An 18,223-nucleotide genomic window follows, 5' to 3' on the forward strand; every position below is an offset into this window, starting at 1 on the left:
TCATTAAGGCGTTAAACAGGATGTGTCCCAGGATCAACCCTTGTGTTATTCCACTTGTTGCTGCCTCAGGTGGAGTAAGGGGTATTAAACATCTACTCTCCACATGATTGAATCCGTTCTGTTAAACAACAGATGCCTTCTTTGATACCATAGTGGTGGTATTGAGTCCCTCAGCATCATCCATTTCTGCTGCCACTAGGTCATGTGCCCAGGTCAGTAGCAGGCTGATGTTTTCCCTGTTCAAGCTTTCATCCCTGCTCAAACTTCTATTACTATTGGAGAAGTAGGACCTGTTCCTGTTGCCCTTGACAATCCATGCAAATCGTAACTCCCACTGAACTTTGTTTAACCTGACGTAATTCCTGCATGCTCATCTGGTCTTTCTGAATTGCTCCTTGTCCCTGCTTACACCTGATACAGCCCCTTTTGCATTGGAGCTGCACGAGTTCCTTCTTTCACCAGGACAATCTTTTAATACATGTGGTTGTCATCTTGACCATTGGGGTGGAATGCTGAGGAAAGTTGGAACAAAGCAAAGAATATTTGCAGGATGTTTTCTGTAAAAACTTGAGGCAAAATAACTTATCTGCATTTTTTTGGTTTATTTGAATTGAGATTTTTCCATTACTGTCACAGCTTAGAGGGAGTTCCAAATAGTTTCTAGTTATGAGGATGTAGGGATTAAGATGTATTATATTACACACTGCATTCCTCCTGTTTCTCTAAGAAAGCACATGTGTAAGTTTTTTATTTCAATGAATTAGAATTTATTGAATTTTAATTGGAAAAAGATTTGTTTCCATTCTTTGCATAAACTTTGAGAAAATAATGTTGTGTTTTTTTCCAGAAACTATTTTGTTCTGGCAGTTTAATGGTTTAATAGTAATGGTACCAGCTGTCCTGTTCTTCAATATACTGGACTTCAATATAATGAACTCTGTACCTCAGAGCAACAAACCACTAGTGTATTGTGAAGGAGGATCTTTATCACTCACTTATTGATGGGCTAAGTAGTGTGAGTTATTCTGATGAAATACCTCATTGCCTTAGCATTCATATTGTGGTACAATTTAGCTTAAAATGCTTTTTTTTTTTTTAAATCAGAACATGCATACAAAGTGTTCTAAATTAAAGTAATTGAGGTAGAACAATTAAAATTCTGGCACTTGGCTTCTTAATTTCACAACTAAGAGATCACTGCATGTACTTCTTGGTTTTGTATATGCAACTGTAAAAGAAAATAAGTGAGACTCATTAGCAGTGCTGTGTTCTAGGACTTGATTAAAAATGTGTTGTTTTATGAATCTAATTCAGCCAATATTTAGGAGGGTTTCTTGAATTTAGAGCGATCCTGCCTTTTAGACCTCTCTTGTTCTCTGTCATATTTAATTTCTAGTGATGTTCTTCCAGTTCTAAGTCACTATGCTAAGGCTTTTTGGGGATAGGGACCATATTGTTCCAGTCACATATTTTGATATAGCCAAAGATAGTGTCACAGTTAGAGTTTACCAAAAAAAACCTAATTTATTTTTACTGTAAATATATGTGTGAAACATAATTATGTAGAAAGATCTATAGTGAGATCTTTTATATGAGATCTAGGAAGATTTTAAGATGTGTGTGAGAAGCCACTCTCTGAATGAGTCTTGCAATAGGAGTTGGCAGGTTTTAATCAACCTTACTGATATCCATATTCTTCCTGAGACATTTGCTGACTGCATGAATGCCTATAGGAAAATGCTCTCTGTATCTATTGATGTCGTTAGTGCTGCTAGATCAACATAGAGTTGAGAAATCAGTTTGTTACAGTTAAAATCCCTTTGAGTGCTGCATTGATGCCCTGGTCCGTAAAGTCGTCTTGTAGCAGTGTTAGATCCACCATTGCTAAGTACTGCGTGGCATGCTGAACATCAACCAAGGCTGAGTGCTATTGAGTGGTAGGTGCTTTAGAGCTTGTAAACTCAGTACTAACTTTACAGAGATATCAACACTTTTATTTTATTTATAACTGATCAAAACCCCCTTTTTTGTAGTTTCTGGTATGCCAAAGTAGCAATGTACTTATTTGATTTGTCTTCCTTTGAGAGGTATGGTAGATGAAGTATAAACTATTAAATAAAACTAATGGAGTGAGAGTCTGGTGTAGCGTATGGGTGAACAGCTGCAAAAAAAACCCTAATAAAAAGACAAAATAGTCCCCAGGAGTTGTCACAGTGAAATATGAAATGGGAGTATATCTCCTGAAAGTGCTTGCTTTCTTTCCCACTGCTCATCAAAAATTGCTCACTTAGGTGATGATTCTGTCAGGCTACCTTCTGTAGAGATGCATATACTATTTCTAGCACTGATTTTTCCAGCTTAATAGTTTTTGTTGAAGACTGTGATATATCTTCTGATAGGAAATGGCAAGAATTTCACTCACCACTTGAAAACTTTTGCTCAAGTACTTTGTTAGGTGGTGGGAGAGGAAAAAGAAGATGCAGTAGCAGGAGATGCACACACTTTGAAAGGATTTTTGACATGATCTCAAAGATCTCATTTTATGTCTCTCATACAGAGTATTAGTAACCATGTTGTAATTTGTTTATCTGCATAATTAATATTAGGACTGCATAAAGCACCTTTTTGCTCTCCCAGAATAAGAAAGCCTGCTATAAATCAGAAAATGTTGGCAGATCTAAAATTTCGTATTATTGAGCTTCCTTATACTAAAATAAGGTGCTTTGTGTCTTCCTTGGAAGCTGAACCTTTCCTTTTCTTATTATTTAAAGTTGTTAGGAATTATCACAGAAAACAGATTTATATAAAATAGACCTCTAAGTGTTGGATTGACAGGATCAGCCCAGGAGTGAGCAGTTCAGTGTTTCATGTGGTGAAAGTGACTGATGGTGCATGGTCCCTCTTTGACGTTCCTTTCTCTCTCTAAGTAGGAGTTTGTGCTTAGAAGTGCAAAAAATGTGCTAATCTGTTGAAATGCAGGCTTAAAGAAAAAAGTAAAAAAAAAAAGTAAAAAAAAAATCTGTCTTCATATGCTACAAATTCATCAGCTATACTAATTCCAATAGTTGGAGTCAAGGGCTTATAAATCAAATGTAACTTAGAACTGGATCAAAGGAAAGAGGATGCAGATCACGAAATGGATACACAGAGACTCACTGTGAAATCCTTGATCTTTACACACCTTTCCAAATGCTTATGGTGTAAAAAAAAGGAGATTATGCTTGAAGTGGCTTAAGAGTTAGGGCAGAAAAAGGGCTTAAATAAGGTACTCCTTAGTGATAGTCTTACAAATTTTATTTTTATTAAATTTTATTTTATTTGGATATGCTTTCATATCTTATTTTGCATGCAGATATGAAATGTTAACTCTGTATGTGTATTATTAGGGTTTACTGATGGTCAGCTATTTGGAAAAAAAATATTCTCCTATTATAGTGAAGGAATTATAGTATGGTGTTTAACTTGAACAGTTAGAAAAGGCTGTAAAAACCACATTTGCTCTATGGGAAACCATGATGCTTTTAAAGGTTGAACTGTTCTTAAGCAAAAAACGTAAAGCAAAATAGCTTAGTGGTGTAATGTTTGTCTAAATATTTCCAGCATTTCTTAGTCCACCTGCTATACAGAACTTTTGTGGTAGCTCTCTGTGGACCTGACCTTTTGTTAGATAATAAAAAAACCCCAACAAAACAAAACCAAAAATGAAAACAATAAAGAAAAAGGATAAAAGTAGTTACAGTGGAAGCTTGTTTCCCCAAATGCACACTTTTGCTGAACTTTGAAACACCAGACCTTTCAAAACTCAGCTGAAGGCTTGTTCTGTGGACAGACCGTCTCCATGAGGTAGAACTGAAGGGGCCATCACAACTGCTTTCCAGTGTGCTGGAAACAAAATTGACCCAAATCCAGTTTCAGGTGTGAAATTTTAAATATTGACTGTAGTGCAGTTTACCTGCATAAAGTTGAATTTCTTAGGCTTTTCTGTAAGAAATAAAGTGCAGTTGTGAATTTGACTTAATTGATACTAGAAGAACATCAGAGATCACTTGCTCTTGGGCAAGTCTCATTCTTCTAGGCTCCCATAAAATAACCTGAATTTAAAGTTGTACTGTCTCAACAAAAAACCATCAATTTACATCATTTTAGAAGCTATATTTAGGGATAATTTAAATACATACCGTGCTGTAACAAAGTTATCTGTTGAATAAACATGCTCAAAAATAGCATGTCTCAATCCATAGAAGAAATGAATTTAAACCCTTCATTTCAACTTGAGGTTAACCAGAAAAGAAAAACAGCAGTTATTTTTGATTCCTTGGTTAGAGAATCCTAAGAAATATATTTTCTTAACCTTATTTTCTGACCACCACAGAATTCCCTTGCTTGCTGTTTGTGTAAGTAATATAGACTCAGTACATTGCTCTGCTCATTTTATCCCGTGGTTTGTATACAGAGTGCTTGCACTTAACATGTGCCAAGAGGAAATAATATGTGGGCTGAATGAAGGAGGATAAATGGCATATGAACTTCATTTTGTTTGTACTCTTAATCTTGTTGGAAGTTTTCTTTTAAACTAGTAGTAGTCTACTAAGCTGTTTAGTTGTTTCTTTTTTCCCCACTTTTTCATAAATACATTTCAAAGATGATCTGCCAGAATCTGCAGTGTGATTAAGGTGTATTGCTTTCCATTCTGTATCATCTTTTGGGGTTTTCTTTAAATGAAGATGATTCATCAGTGAAGAAACATTGATTGCTAGATGTTGCAACTTTGGTTTGTCTAGATGATAGGACTATGAGATTGTTTGCATTACTTTGCCAAGAACCAGCCCCTCTTAAGGATGAAAATAATTCCTTTGCCAGTTCTGTAGTTGTTGTTTTTTTTTTACTTAATCGGGTTTGCTTTTATTTTTGTGTAGGTGATTAAGCTTCTGGTAGGGAACAGCAACCTTCAACTCTTTACTGTTAGTTAAAAAAATATCTTTGGAGACTGAAGATTACTATCCTCCTATATTTCCCTGAATCACCCAGTGTCATTGCTGCCCATTCCCATAAAAATGAAGATTAATTTTCTAAGGACTTGCAAAGGACTTGCATACCAGCTACTTTTTTTCCCCTCTGGAATTGATAATTTTTTAAAGCAAGCATCAATTCACAATTATTTTGGCATCCCGGTCAAGTGCTGAACCTTCATGGAATGCTAATAATTTTCATAAATTCTGATAGTATAAAATTATCAGTGGCTACAATGACTAGCGAGCTGTGCAGACATGTCCTATGAGCCTGTCCATGGCTGATTTGTTCCTTATTGCCCTAACATGACTCTTTAGAGCATGTGCAGTTCTCTGGTTGTTAGCAAAGAGCAAAATGAGTGAGAGGCTCCTGCCACATTCTACTGTCTGTACAAAGTGGGCAGATGGACTTAAAATCTGGATTTTTTTTGTTCTTTTTTTTTTTCTTCTTCAAAAGAGCTGTATTTTTGCTAAAATGTTGTAAATCATCCAAACTGTGATATGTTAAATAAACAAATCAGCAATCAAGAAATAGAGCTCGTATGCAGATGAAGTTCTGTCCATTTTTTTGTATGTGTGCTTAGAGGGAGCACAATATTGCTCTGATTTTTTTCTGTGTCATTTTTTTCCTCACCAGATAAAATTTCAATTCTTTTCATAAGAAAAGACTGGAGAAAAGGGGGCTCAGGGGTGACCATATCATGCTCTACAACTGCCTGACATGAGGTTGTAGCAAGGTGTGGGTTGGTCTCTTCTCCAAAATGACAAGCTGTGGGACAGGAGGAAGTGGCCTCAGGTGATGCCAGGGAAGACTTATAATGGATATTAGGACCAAACTTTTCCATTGAAAGCATTGTTGTTCATTGAGCCAGGCTTCCCATGAAGGTGGCAGAGTCACCATATCTGGGTGTATTCAATGGAGATGTGGCGCCTGGGGAATTGGTTTAGTGGTGAACTTGGCAGTGCTGGGTTAACAGCTGGACTTGATGATCTTAGGGATATTTTCCAACCCAAACCATTCTATAATTCTAAGTTACTTAGACTGCTAGGTCAGAAAAGATGTCAACAGTTGCAGTTACTGGTGTTCTGATCCTGGACAACATTGTTTTCATACTTTGTAGTGACACTGTTACTGGAAAGACTCATCCCAGTGGTCTTCCCTTGCAGATCCTGTGCAGTGTTTATGGGGTCTGTACTGCTGTCACTTGATGGCACTTGCTGCCCTTCCTGCCTGTCACTGAACGTCACCTTCGGCTGCCCATCACTTTGGCTGAGAGACTGGGGAAACCCTGGCCCATCCAGGGCCTTGCTTCAAGCTCTAAAGGTTCAAGAATTTTAAGAGCTGGGGAGGAAAACATTACTTAAAGTTTTGGTTTTCTTCCTAATTTCTTAAATAACCAGAGCCTTACCAATAACCTTACCAAGATACATTTTGTTTATTAGATAGATTGGGTGGAAATAGAGAACCACAGTCTTCAAAGTGTTTTTTTTTTTTTTTTTTTTTATTCACATGCTTTCTTCCCTGTCTTCCTCTGTGGCAGGGCTTGTCTGCTGTTGACAAGACTTTAGGACACTGGGTAGCAGCTGATTTTGTGTGGCTGAAAGTGGTAGATATTTACTTGTTACATGACAATTTGTCATTTTCAGGTTGGACTAAACTTAGACTTGTCATAAGCTTGTCTTTCCATTTCCAGTGCTCACTTCAGATTTTGTTTTGATGGATTTATAGCTATTTCCTACCATTTCTGAGAATTAGGACCTGAATGTTTTACAACCAGCTCTACAAGAAATCTACTAAAGTAGTTAACAGTGACAAACCCCTGGAGTTTAGTAGTGTCTTTTAGAACAAAAGTAAGTTCTACAAAGAGAAGTGTTGATTGTAGTGTTGTGGTTCTTTCTTTATTTTTTTCTTGCATGTTGTTTTGTTTTTTGGCTTTGGGGCATCCTTTTATTGTTGTGGTGGGGGAGTGGAGGAGGTGGGGAATATATTCCTCTTTGAAGTCCTGGCTCCAAATTCTTAAAAAGATCAGTGTCAGGCTTTATTCTCTATACTCTTTGTTTTACAGTATGTCTTATTTTGTTGGGTTTTGTATTTCTTCATGAAATATCATCTGACCTTTATTTCATGAGCTACAGTCTTGGGCAGAATTGATAGGATCAAGAAATTTTATTTTGCTGAAACAATGTAAATAAAAAAGTTTATTATGTTCATATGCCAACATAAGTAAGAATGCGTCATTGCAGGATGGTCAGTTCTAGCAAAAAAGGTCTTGTTAATTGAAGCATAGATATTTCCAACAAAAGTAACAGTGCATAACTGTGTATGGGCAGCCTGCCTTCTGTTTCTGCTCCCAATAATATGTGTATTAAAACTGAGCAGATTTCTTTACAAAACTCTGTCTTGAGACTAAATAATGATTTCCCATAACTATACAACATGATTTCCTTCAAAATGAATTCTTTGGCTGGCTGCCAAAGCCAGCATGTAAGTGTTAAAATGTGAAAGATTAAACCCCTCTGAAGAGAGTGCATGAATGAGGATGGCAAATGTTTTTCATGGTCAGTCTGTCCCTCCATCACATTCGGGAAGATTGGAGCAGCAGCGCAGGGACCAGAGGTGGTAGCTGTAAGGAGTAACTTCTCTCCCTGGTCTGTGCTGGCTGAGGTGTGAAGTTAGTGGTTTCTGACTGTGCTGGAAGCGCTGAAACCACTTTCATCTAGGTGGGGGTTCAGTCTTTTTTCCCTTACACTTTCTTATATTTGTATGCAATGTGTGTGTTTGAACAATGGAGCATAAACAATTCCAAGCCCTTGTTCAGAAAAATAAGAAATAAGTAGGCATTGCAGCAGATGTTCCTGTCTCTTCCCTGAGGGCGCAGACAGTCAGAACCCAAATTCCCTTTAATTATCCCAGTAATAGACATATGCACACACATAAGAATGCAGCAATATGTACTTCTAGCTGGGGAGCTCTGGCAGGGCAGAGAAAACAGGAATGCAGGCTAGATTTTAGATCTTGAAGGTTAGAGTGCATTGTTCAAGCAGGTGAGGGAGGTGGGACATGGCAACTGCTGTGACTGCATCTGCCCTGCCTGGAGAGCAGTAGACAGGTGGCCAGGGCAGCCACTTTGTGCCTTCTGAGAGAATCAATGAAAGATGAGAGTAGTTGGGTAAAAGGATGCAAGTTTACCATAGGCTTAAGATAGAAGTTCAAGTTTTCATGCATTCAAAGTCAAGAAACATATACTGTAGGAAGTATGTTCATCTTCTCTTTTACCCCATTATTAATAAATTACTAACAGCCCTGCCTCATTACCTCCAAAATTGTTCTGAAGCTGTAATAACTGTTCATAAAATGAATGCACAGTAAACAGGTGGTGAACTTTCTGGAGAATATCAAGAGGTTTATGGTCTTGGGATTTGTTTTATTACAAATGATTTAAAGTGGAGAGGAGCACGGGAAGCTAGCAGAGCTTCTAGGTAAGGCAAGATGTAGATATTTATTTCTTGGCTTCTGCAGTTCTCTTTGTATGGAAAAGCAAGCTTCAGGACTGTATTAAGTTTTATTGGTTAGTGGAAGGCAGGCAGCTGGTTTGTTTATGGGATCTAGAGACCTCCAGAATACTGCAACTTGAAAGGGATCTGTCGTTTTGAGGTTGCTTTGTCTTTTTGTTGCTTCTTTTTTTCTTTCATTTTTTTCTTTCCCCCTCCCTATAAGTAAAGATGAGCTCTGAGCTGCAGATGGAGATCTGACATGTTTTCATGTTTCCAAAGGAGAACCAAATGTAGTGTGGTAAGACTTAAAAGAGGAATATTTTAGTTTGTGGTTGCTGATTTAATCATTCTGGGCAACTTTGTAACTTCATCTTTTCCTTTACAGAGGACTGGATTGCATTAAATAACCCTGCCTAGACAAAATTTTTGCTTTTTTTCTTGGAGGGAGGAAGTGATATCTTGTTTTCTTATGTCTTCCTGGACATCTTTTTTGGAAACTGAAGAGTTCCTACTGTCTAATCCTAATCACTAATTACTAGAAGGCTTATGTTTTTCAATATATTATTCAGATTAAAACATATTAATCGTTTCTATAGGAAATATTTTGAATTTTCAATTTTATTAAAATAAGGGCTTGAATAAATATATAAACATTGTCCCAGTTATGATGTCCATCCACATACTCTTAATTCTGTATACAGCCCTGGTATAAATCAGTTCTGTACTACAAGTGAAATGTCTTTTTCATTAAAATGCATTAATGAGTACTGTAACAGATCCATCTGTTCTAATCCTTTCATTTTACAGAAGAGCATTAAATGGTGTTGGGTGATGCTGTCTTTTTCGTGTTGAACTACTGCTCTTCTCATGTGTTGTGTTCAGCTGGCTTTTGGTGTACTCCATTATAGATTATATAGAGCCTTCTGGTAGCACAGACCATTAGATTTATTTACATCTGTGGCTCTCCTTAGGCCTGACATATGAATATTTGTACCTATCTATGAAAAAGTAGACATACCAACCACATTCTAGTAACAGGTAGACCAGGAATTTTGCTGGAATGTTGAGCTGGGATTGTCTTTTCAATTTGTATTTTTCTTCCAGAAAACATTTTTCTCTTTCTGTGTGGTTTAAATGTTAGAGACTTGCTTACTCCTTTTTTTGTTTATTTATCTAAGGTTCTCAATGCAGTAGTTTTTCCTTCTTGTGTATGAAAAATTATAGAAAAAGCACCTTCTGGTGCCTCCTAACTCATCCTGGTGGTATACATATGTGCCTAGTACTTAATGTTGTGTTACTTGGGCATTTTCTTTCTCCTTCTACTTAACTTCAGCTCTGGAACTAAAATGAAGTGTTGGTCTTACCTTTAAGCTCTACTACTGTAGGATGCATTAATAATTATTTTGTCTGCACTTGTAATGAATGCTAAAGGGGGACAGCAATAGGAGCATGTAGAAAGGGTTAATGGGTATCCAGAATGTTGACCCAGGGCTGTAATTGTATTTTCTTTTCATCCCATAGCACCTCTGGATGTACAAACAACCTAGGCAAGGGGCACTCTACAGAATCTCCCTGTGGGATTTTCTCCAGACCTGTGAAATAAGGCTCCACAGAATGGGCAAGGCACTCACCTTGGGGATACAATTCTGTAATAAGCAATCAGGATCATAAAGCTGAGGAGCTATGTGGTCCTGGAAGCAGGTCTACCAACATAACACTGCATACAGAAAGCATATGTCTGGAATGAAAGGAAAAGCAGCCTGTAATGGGCAGGCCTTCTCTGCTTTCAGTGAGCTGCTGTCTTCCAAGTGATTGGCTTCTGCCATGGGCCTTATGGAAGAAGAGCAGGGCGGATGTTTGTGCTTACATTTTGTAATGAATATAGTTTAGCATATTGTTTTTGTTGGAGTACTGTAACATCAAGAAATAATCTTTTCTGTAAGAGAAATTGAAAAATATTTGCTGTGTTAATTGTAGGTGTTTGATGAGGGTGTTTTTTATGATTCTTTTATCATATTTTCTTTCTCAAAAGAAATGTCACTTTTAATGATTTCAAGGTTAATGCATCCAATAGAAATAAACCAGTTGGGAAAAGTCTGCTCTGGCCTGTTTTGCAACAGGAGCTAAGCTAAGATTAGAGCAGGAATTTGCTTCAAAGTAAGTAAAAATAAAGCATGACTTTACAAGTATATAACGAATAAGTTGCATTTGTATGGGTTTAAACTTAGTTCCAGAAATAGAACCACCACACTTGTGGTGGAGCTTCATGGTACTGCAGCCCAAGGAGTGCACAAAGTAGTTTGTTCAGGTGCAGCAACGGGTTTCTTTCCATTAGAATGAAAACCAGACAAGCCCTGCTGTGTAATCCAGAAGTTTGTTTGCAGCTATGTTTTTAGAAGCTCACTGGAGAAAAAAACAATCTGTATATGGTATCTGATATTGTCAGTTACATGTTTGTAACTATAGTTGCTTTTTACTCAGTATTTACTTTTTTTTTACGGATTAAAATTATTTAAAACACTAGTGTCATTGCACATGAATGTTGAGAAACACATCCCTTGAATAAGTTCTAGAAAAATAAGTTGTATTTTTGACAAACTAGGCGTCAGCCCAGTTCTGGTAAGCAAGGGTGTGAATTGTGATTGGTTTCAGAAGTAATACAACTGTTCTTTTGCTGAACTTTTCTGGTGGAGTCCTTTTTTAGTTAGAACCTGTGGAATAGTGTTGGCATGTATTTCCTTTCTTCTCGTGAGCTGTGGCACCTCTTTTCCTTTCATCTGCAGTGAGTCAATGACTTACCAGCAAGGGTGTGTTTAATACATCTGTGTGAGAAGAGAATACAGTGTGAAAGAGGTAGGAAAACTGGTGACTGGAAGTGTAAGAGAAAAATATAGCCAAAAGTGAATCATAAAAGATTCTGCCACAGTCCCCGTCTATGCCATTTTTCTTGCCTGTTTTCCCAACACGGAGCAACGCTTGTTAGCATAAAGTTGTTCTGAGTGACTTTCTTATTTACAGATTTATTTATAATATAACATAATTTTAAAATAAGAACTTAACAGCCACACTGAATTGATACCAATGGTGCACAGAAATTGCTGAAGAAAATCTTGTTTTTCTCAGTTCTAGTTTTAAGATAGAAACTGTGGAGTCTGGAAGCAGCACAGCAGAGTGTTTACAAGTGCTCCTAGCTGTGTCCTTCAAGCACCAATGCTGCAAAGAAGCCCCCAGGCAGGACATGCTGAATGAATGAACAGGTGGATTTCCTCTTGCCAGCCCTGACACCTGGCTTAATAGATTCCCCTGGGGTTAATGGGACTGTCACCAGGGCACCAGGGGTGATGCAATGGAGTCAACATGGCATGTCCCTGGGGAGACTTCTGACATGTCTCCCTGCCTTTGAAGAGGATAGTGGTGTAACTTGAGTATCACAGGAAGAGATCTAAGGCTAAAATTATTGCACAGCTTCAGGAAGATGGGAGTTATTGTGTCATCCTTAGATTAGATACATTTAATTGTAAAATAGCTTTAGCATGCAGAAATATATTTTAATTTTCTTCTGGTATGATTAGTGAGTTTGTTGTACCGATGCCACCCAGAGACTTCTCTTAATATTGCAAACCTACTAGCTTTCAACTATGGTATTATTGTTGTTGCTGTTATTGGGTGCTATTGTTGTTGTGGTATTATTAATATTATTGTTATTGTTGTTATTTTACTGACAGAGTTTCTTCAAGAAGGTGCTGCTGTGCCTATGTTTAACTTTGTGCTCACTATTTTCAAAAAGAAAAGCACAAGGTGTCACATACATACACCATAAACACTACTGAAACTTTTAATATCTATGTTAATTTTTAAATGAAATCAGAAGGTCCTTAATGTCTTTTGACTTTCTTATTTGCCAAGATGTATTATTATTAAAGATCACTTCTGAATTTTGTTCTAAACATACTATTCTATTCCTTATAAGTAATTTCTCAATTTATTTTACTGTTTACTGTAGCTCTACTTTGAAGTACTGAAGAATGAAACTTAGGTTAGAGGGAACTTTACAGTTTCATTTGTAAAAACTGTAGAGCTCAACCCTTGGGGAGTCCTCGAAACAATGTAAACCAAACAAGTCATGGCCTGTTGGGCAGATACTAAATTTAAAGTAAAACACAGACAGGCTTCTGGTCTTTCATTTTTTTTAATATGAGTATCTAATGTCCTTCTGCCCAGCTTTGATTGTTAACCTCCTTTGTCTTGAAACCTCTTTAAGAGAATTCCTTGACCTTTCCTCTGAGCTGGGTGGAATCCGGTGTGTTTGCTTTGCTGTAGATTTATGGACCATGACAAACTTTGTTTTATATTAATCTAAGCTATTAACCCTCCCTCCCAAAACCAGAACCCCCCAGGAAAACCCATAACATCTGATTCCCAGTGTGTGAAAGAGAGCTGTAGCCTTCTAAGAAATATTTTTTTTCAACATCCATCTTTTAGTTCCATGGGAAAGTATTTTTCTTGGGAATATTTTTGAGTTATAAGGCAGATTTCAGTCCTATATACAGCAATGAAATTTTTTTTTATTGTTGTTGCAAGGGGTAAGTATGCCTTGAATGTACCAAAAGGACACAGTGTGTGTTGGCCATCACCTGCTGTCATGACTGTTTGTATACCATGATAGTTTTCCCTGGACAGCTTTGAGTCCTAGACCGATGTCTGCAGAATGGCAAACATGCCTGCTTGATTTTAAAGGAAAAACAAATCCAGGCTTAAGGTGTGTTTCAATAAGTGTTCTTAGTGTCAGGAGTAAGAAGAGAGAAGTCAATAAAGGGCTTGGTGTTTTACTGAAATTCACATGAAGGTAGGGCAGAGGAAAGGGAGGGGAATGTCAGGAAGGGGAGGGTTAAGATTGGACAGTGTAGGGATGCTGCTGTTTGTCACCTGTGACCAGCAAGCAATACTGTTAGGTTGTGTGTTGACAGGGCAGCTTAATTGCCTTACACATTTATTTATGCTGCCGTTGTAGTACACAAAATTTGTAGTACAGCTATGTTATTGTGTAAAGCTTGTCATGCTGCATCTGCATGAAAACCATTAATAAATTTAAGTTATTACTTCTTACTACTTTACCATTTTAGTTCTAATTGGAAGAAAAATAATTTATAGGCCTTTAGTAGCTAATTATGAATTTTTGATTCTAGGGACATAATTCATAGAAAAACTAAAAAGTCTTGTTTCACCTGTGGGTTTTCAGCTAGATTTCACTCTTTCAGTGAAAAGAAACTTAATTATTCTGTTAATTAGTTACATAAGCTTTTACTTTTGGTACATGGGGTTAGATTATCTTTTTAAAAATTTTTTTGCAGGCATTGTTTGTTTTGTTCATTTTCCCTTACAAAAGTGTCATGAAGTTGTAGCTTTGTCTCATAAATACTTATTTCTTTGTGACACATGCTGCCACTGTGATGCAGTTTCAGAGCGTTTTCTGAAAAAGAAGAGCTCTAGCAGCCATTTGCTCTTCCTGACCTTATTCCCTCAAGCAAGAACACTGCTGAATGCAACAAAGACAGAATAAAATCATTTATATTTTGTAGGGGATTCAGATTTCAGAGTGATTTCTTACCAAGTCCTCATTCTTGTTCTCTAGCCTGGGCTTGCCTTGCCCTGTCTGGCCCCTGCTCCCTTGCTCCAAACCTGGAAGTGGTCTCAATCAGCTGCTTGCTGTACCTTGAAGCTTTATTGTGCCTTGCTGAGGCAGCAGGACAAGTGGAAGAGAATTGAGTCTTTGAATCTCAGTCTTCCCTGTAGCTTTCTGGCTCTGCAGTACTTCTGTCTACTGGGCTGTCACTGGCCTCATGCTGTGGGAAGCCACTCCTCTCCCTTCTTTCAGAAGACCAAGGGTCTCACTTGTCCTACCAATATAAACCTGGGGTAATTCCATTCTCAGCTGCTTTCTTGTCGTTCTTTCAGAGACGGATGTTTTCACAGCGGCTCTGGCTCTTTTTTTGTTTTGTTCTCTTTTTTTTTTTTCCTTCTTATGCCAGCAAGTGAGATTCTTCATGATTGGCTTCTGGATTTCCTCATCTTCATGTCCTACCTAATTTCTCAACATTTTAGAACTTTGCAATTGATTGTTTCATGTGAAATGCATGATAAAAAAGTTAAGGCTGCAAAATCAAGTGCAAAAAAATAAGGAAACATGTCTTTTATGCTTGCCTGTGCAGCCATATATATATATATATATATATATATATATATATATGTTTAAATAAAAATAGATAAATAAATATGTATAAGGCTATATATACCTGTAATGTATATGAGTGTTTTTCCTCCCTCAGAATCTTGCTGGGTTCTCTGCAAAGCATCTGAAGTAACAGCTAGTGGCAGATGTAATCACAGTTATCTAATATGTGGCCATATCCCTTTTCCACCCCAGTGTCTGAATCTGGTTTGAGTGGTTTGAGCACCCATCCAATGCAGATGGAAATCAACAGTGAATTTAGCTACAAGTACTGTAGAACATGTACAAACTGGCGTTGCTAGCCTGAAATTGCCCAGATGCATACGGGCTGACATTAAAAATGCAGAAGTTACTTTTCTGACACCCAAGTGATTCTTCTTTACAGTTCCATCTGTTTTTCCAAAGTATATGAAGATACAGTTTCTGTACACTGCCTTTAATGGCTGTCTGCAATGGCTGAACATGTTTTGACACAGAATAACATTTTTCTCCTAGGCCCATTCCTTAGGAATGGATAGCCCACTTATAGCCCATTTGTGCTAAAACTTAAAATTAAGAAGAAGTCATCCTGAAACAGGCACCAGACATGGATTATTTCAACTGACACAATTTGCAAAAGCAAAAATATGCTCATGAGTGAAGAAGAGAGCTTAGGATGAATGTTTTTAACCTGAGCTGCAACTAATGATACCATTGTCAAAAACTGCCCTTCTGCAGCACCCTCAGTGTGTTGGGTTGGTTTTGACTCCATGTTCTAAATGGTCATGACCATGTGCTTGCCTTTCAAGTGGCTGTTTCACACCTGTAATCTTAAAATAGGCTCTCAGCCCGTTGTGCCATACATACTCAGCCCACTTCACCTTTCATGTAAGTTCTGGCCCGCTGCTTTGTGACTACATAAAAAAAACCCAAAAACAAAAAACCAAAAACAAACAAAAAAACCCCACCAAAAAAACAAAACAAAAACCCCAAAAAAAACAAAACAAAAAAACCCACACAAAAGAAAAAACTCAACAAAAAACTTCAGTCAATGTCCTGACAATTGCACCATTCTAGACAATGAGGTTTTTGTACAATTGGACTTTTTTTTAGTAAGCCATTTCCACCATTTCTATTCTTGCAGCAATTTTATATATTCTATATATCTACTTATATTGTGTTTATTTAGCCAAACTGTTTAGTCTCCAGTTAGTGATATGAATGAAAAACTGAACTGCTAGTAAGGAGTTGATTTGCAACTATTTATGTGTGCTTAAGTTTGAAAGTAGAAGCAAGTTTGTACTCTGAATACAAGTAATGCCCCTTGCTGATTTTCAGTAATTCACATGCTTGTCTACCCTGCTTAATGTAGCACTAAATTGGTCTGAGAAAGGAAAGTAAAAAAAAAACTCAATGAATTTCAAACATTTTTCCTTTTTATCTCTCATTTCTCAACCTTTTTATTGTTTGAAGTGATGAAAAGTCAAACTTGCTTGTTTTCTTCATTGCTTTTCACTTAATCAGATCCTTTTGTAAAGAAAATAAATAACTAAATAGCTAATTTAAAAAAATAAAAACACCAAACAAAACCTCTAGTCCTCAGCTGTTTTTGATGCATGGAAATTTAAATAAACTTTGCTTGAGTATGTCCCAGTGAATTGCAGTTGTACTGTGGTGTTTTCTGCTTTATCCAAGGAGGAAAAACGATTCAGAACAAAATATGGATACTTGATTCCAGTGTGTATCAGGTGGCTGCCCTATATATTTTACAGGTCTGTATTATAAATTAAATGGTATAGTGGTGTTTCTTCTATGTTTCCTTAGAGGACCATAAGGAGAAAACTTGCAGACCCACAGGAAATATCTCCAGATTTAATGGTGGCTACCTGATGTACTACACCTATAACATTTATGGTAAAAGTTGTATTTCTCGATTGTTTTTAGAAATTGCCCCTTGGCTACACGTGTTCAAAGCAGAAGACGCTGTGGACTTCTCACAGTTAACATTTGACCCAGGACAAAAAGAGCTTATTGCTGGAGCAAGGTGAGAAATTTGTTTTCTTTTTTGTGTTGCACCAGGCTGGATTTTGGTTTTTATTGATAAGCAATATTTAGCCAAATTCCAATATCAGTGTGCTCTTGTGTGACCCCTGCCTTCCAGACCCACTAAACTGAGTGTTATGTGTGTTTATTTCTCTAATCCCTGACTGGAGTTGCAAGATGAGTTACGTGCCTGGCATCAAGGTTTATAATAGCTTACACTATTCCAATTTTTAAGAGGACTGGCCTGGAGTACACAATCTTTGTGTGCATATGCTAGAACAAACAGGTGCTGTATGGCAATGTGACAAAAGTTGCCATTGCATGAAGCTTAGGATGATCCCAAATTTGGCTACACAATGTGGCTTTTTGTGTTGGGATGTTTTGAATAATTATTCACTACAATGCCAGGAGTGATCTGTTAAGGACTGCAGAATTAGTGGTGAAGTTGGTGATAGTCGCTGTTTGCACAGTTGGAGATAGTCGCTGTTTGCAAGCTGTGATCAACAGTGACTCTGTCTTAGATGTCAGCATTGAAGCAGTGACAGTCCTTGAACACTATTTTTTTTTCCTCTTAGCATGTGAGGTGTAGTAAAACATCTTGGTTTGCCAAAAAAATGTAACCATCTAAACTTATTATTCACAGCCACCTTCTGAATATATTTTATTTTTGAATTTACAAAATTCTGGTCACTTTACTTATCTGTTAGGTTTAGCATTGGAATATATTTCTGTTTCCCAGTTTGCTTCTTAGGTGAAAATGAGGTTCAAAATGCAGAATCATAAAAGGCACTACAAGAAAACTTTTTCCATGAACCAGTGGAAGTTGCTAATCTACAGGGGAAAACTTTTTGAGTGTGGAAATAAGCGTGTGTGTGGATATATATTTATATATCTGTGGCCCACATGAAGTTGGGTCTTCTGGGCCTTGATGTTGATTTTTCAATTCTGTAAGCTACCGATGAAACAAGGTGTGAAGTAACTGAAGTAACTGCTGCTACTCTGTAAGGACTGTGATTATAAGTTGTCTGAGCCTCTCCCGGGGCCCCAGACCCATGGAAATGTCTGGAGTCCAAATCTGAGCAAAAAAATAAGCTCATTTAAATCAGTGCTTTTGATGAAGCTTTTAAAATCACTATGGGATAAGCTTGGGATGATTTTTAATTCTGTTTTTTGCTAAAGATCCCATATATCAAAAGATGTATTTTTCCTGAAAGTTAATGATGCTTCAGAGCTTTATATCTCTTGTTCTGACTGAAATTTTTAAGAAAAGGTATTCAAGGATATTACAATCATAACAGCCATTTTGTTTCAGGCAGTTCAGTATAGTTGGCTGTTACTTGTTCATAGAAGCATTGATTTTCCCTTTCCTTATTCTGCATTTCTATTCTAAATTTTAACCATTCTGGTGTTGTTGTGTTTGGCCATGGAGATCTTCCTTTAGAATACCTAAACTTGCTAGGAGATTTCT

At 37.2% G+C, this 18,223-nt stretch overlaps 1 protein-coding gene across 4 annotated transcripts in view; it reads left to right on the forward strand.

Moving 5' to 3' along the window:
• SEMA5A (semaphorin 5A) overlaps window positions 1-18,223 on the forward strand; it is a 315,396-nt gene that overhangs the window by 99,768 nt on the left and 197,405 nt on the right. For all 4 annotated transcript variants that reach the window (XM_064428870.1, XM_064428877.1, XM_064428886.1 and 1 more), the window contains one exon: window positions 16,657-16,756. In XM_064428870.1, the coding sequence (XP_064284940.1) occupies window positions 16,657-16,756 (100 nt within the window). The remainder of the gene's footprint in view (window positions 1-16,656; window positions 16,757-18,223) is intronic.

Source organism: Passer domesticus, chromosome 1 (genome assembly GCF_036417665.1).
Source record: "Passer domesticus isolate bPasDom1 chromosome 1, bPasDom1.hap1, whole genome shotgun sequence".
Classification (NCBI taxonomy): Eukaryota; Metazoa; Chordata; class Aves; order Passeriformes; family Passeridae; genus Passer; species Passer domesticus.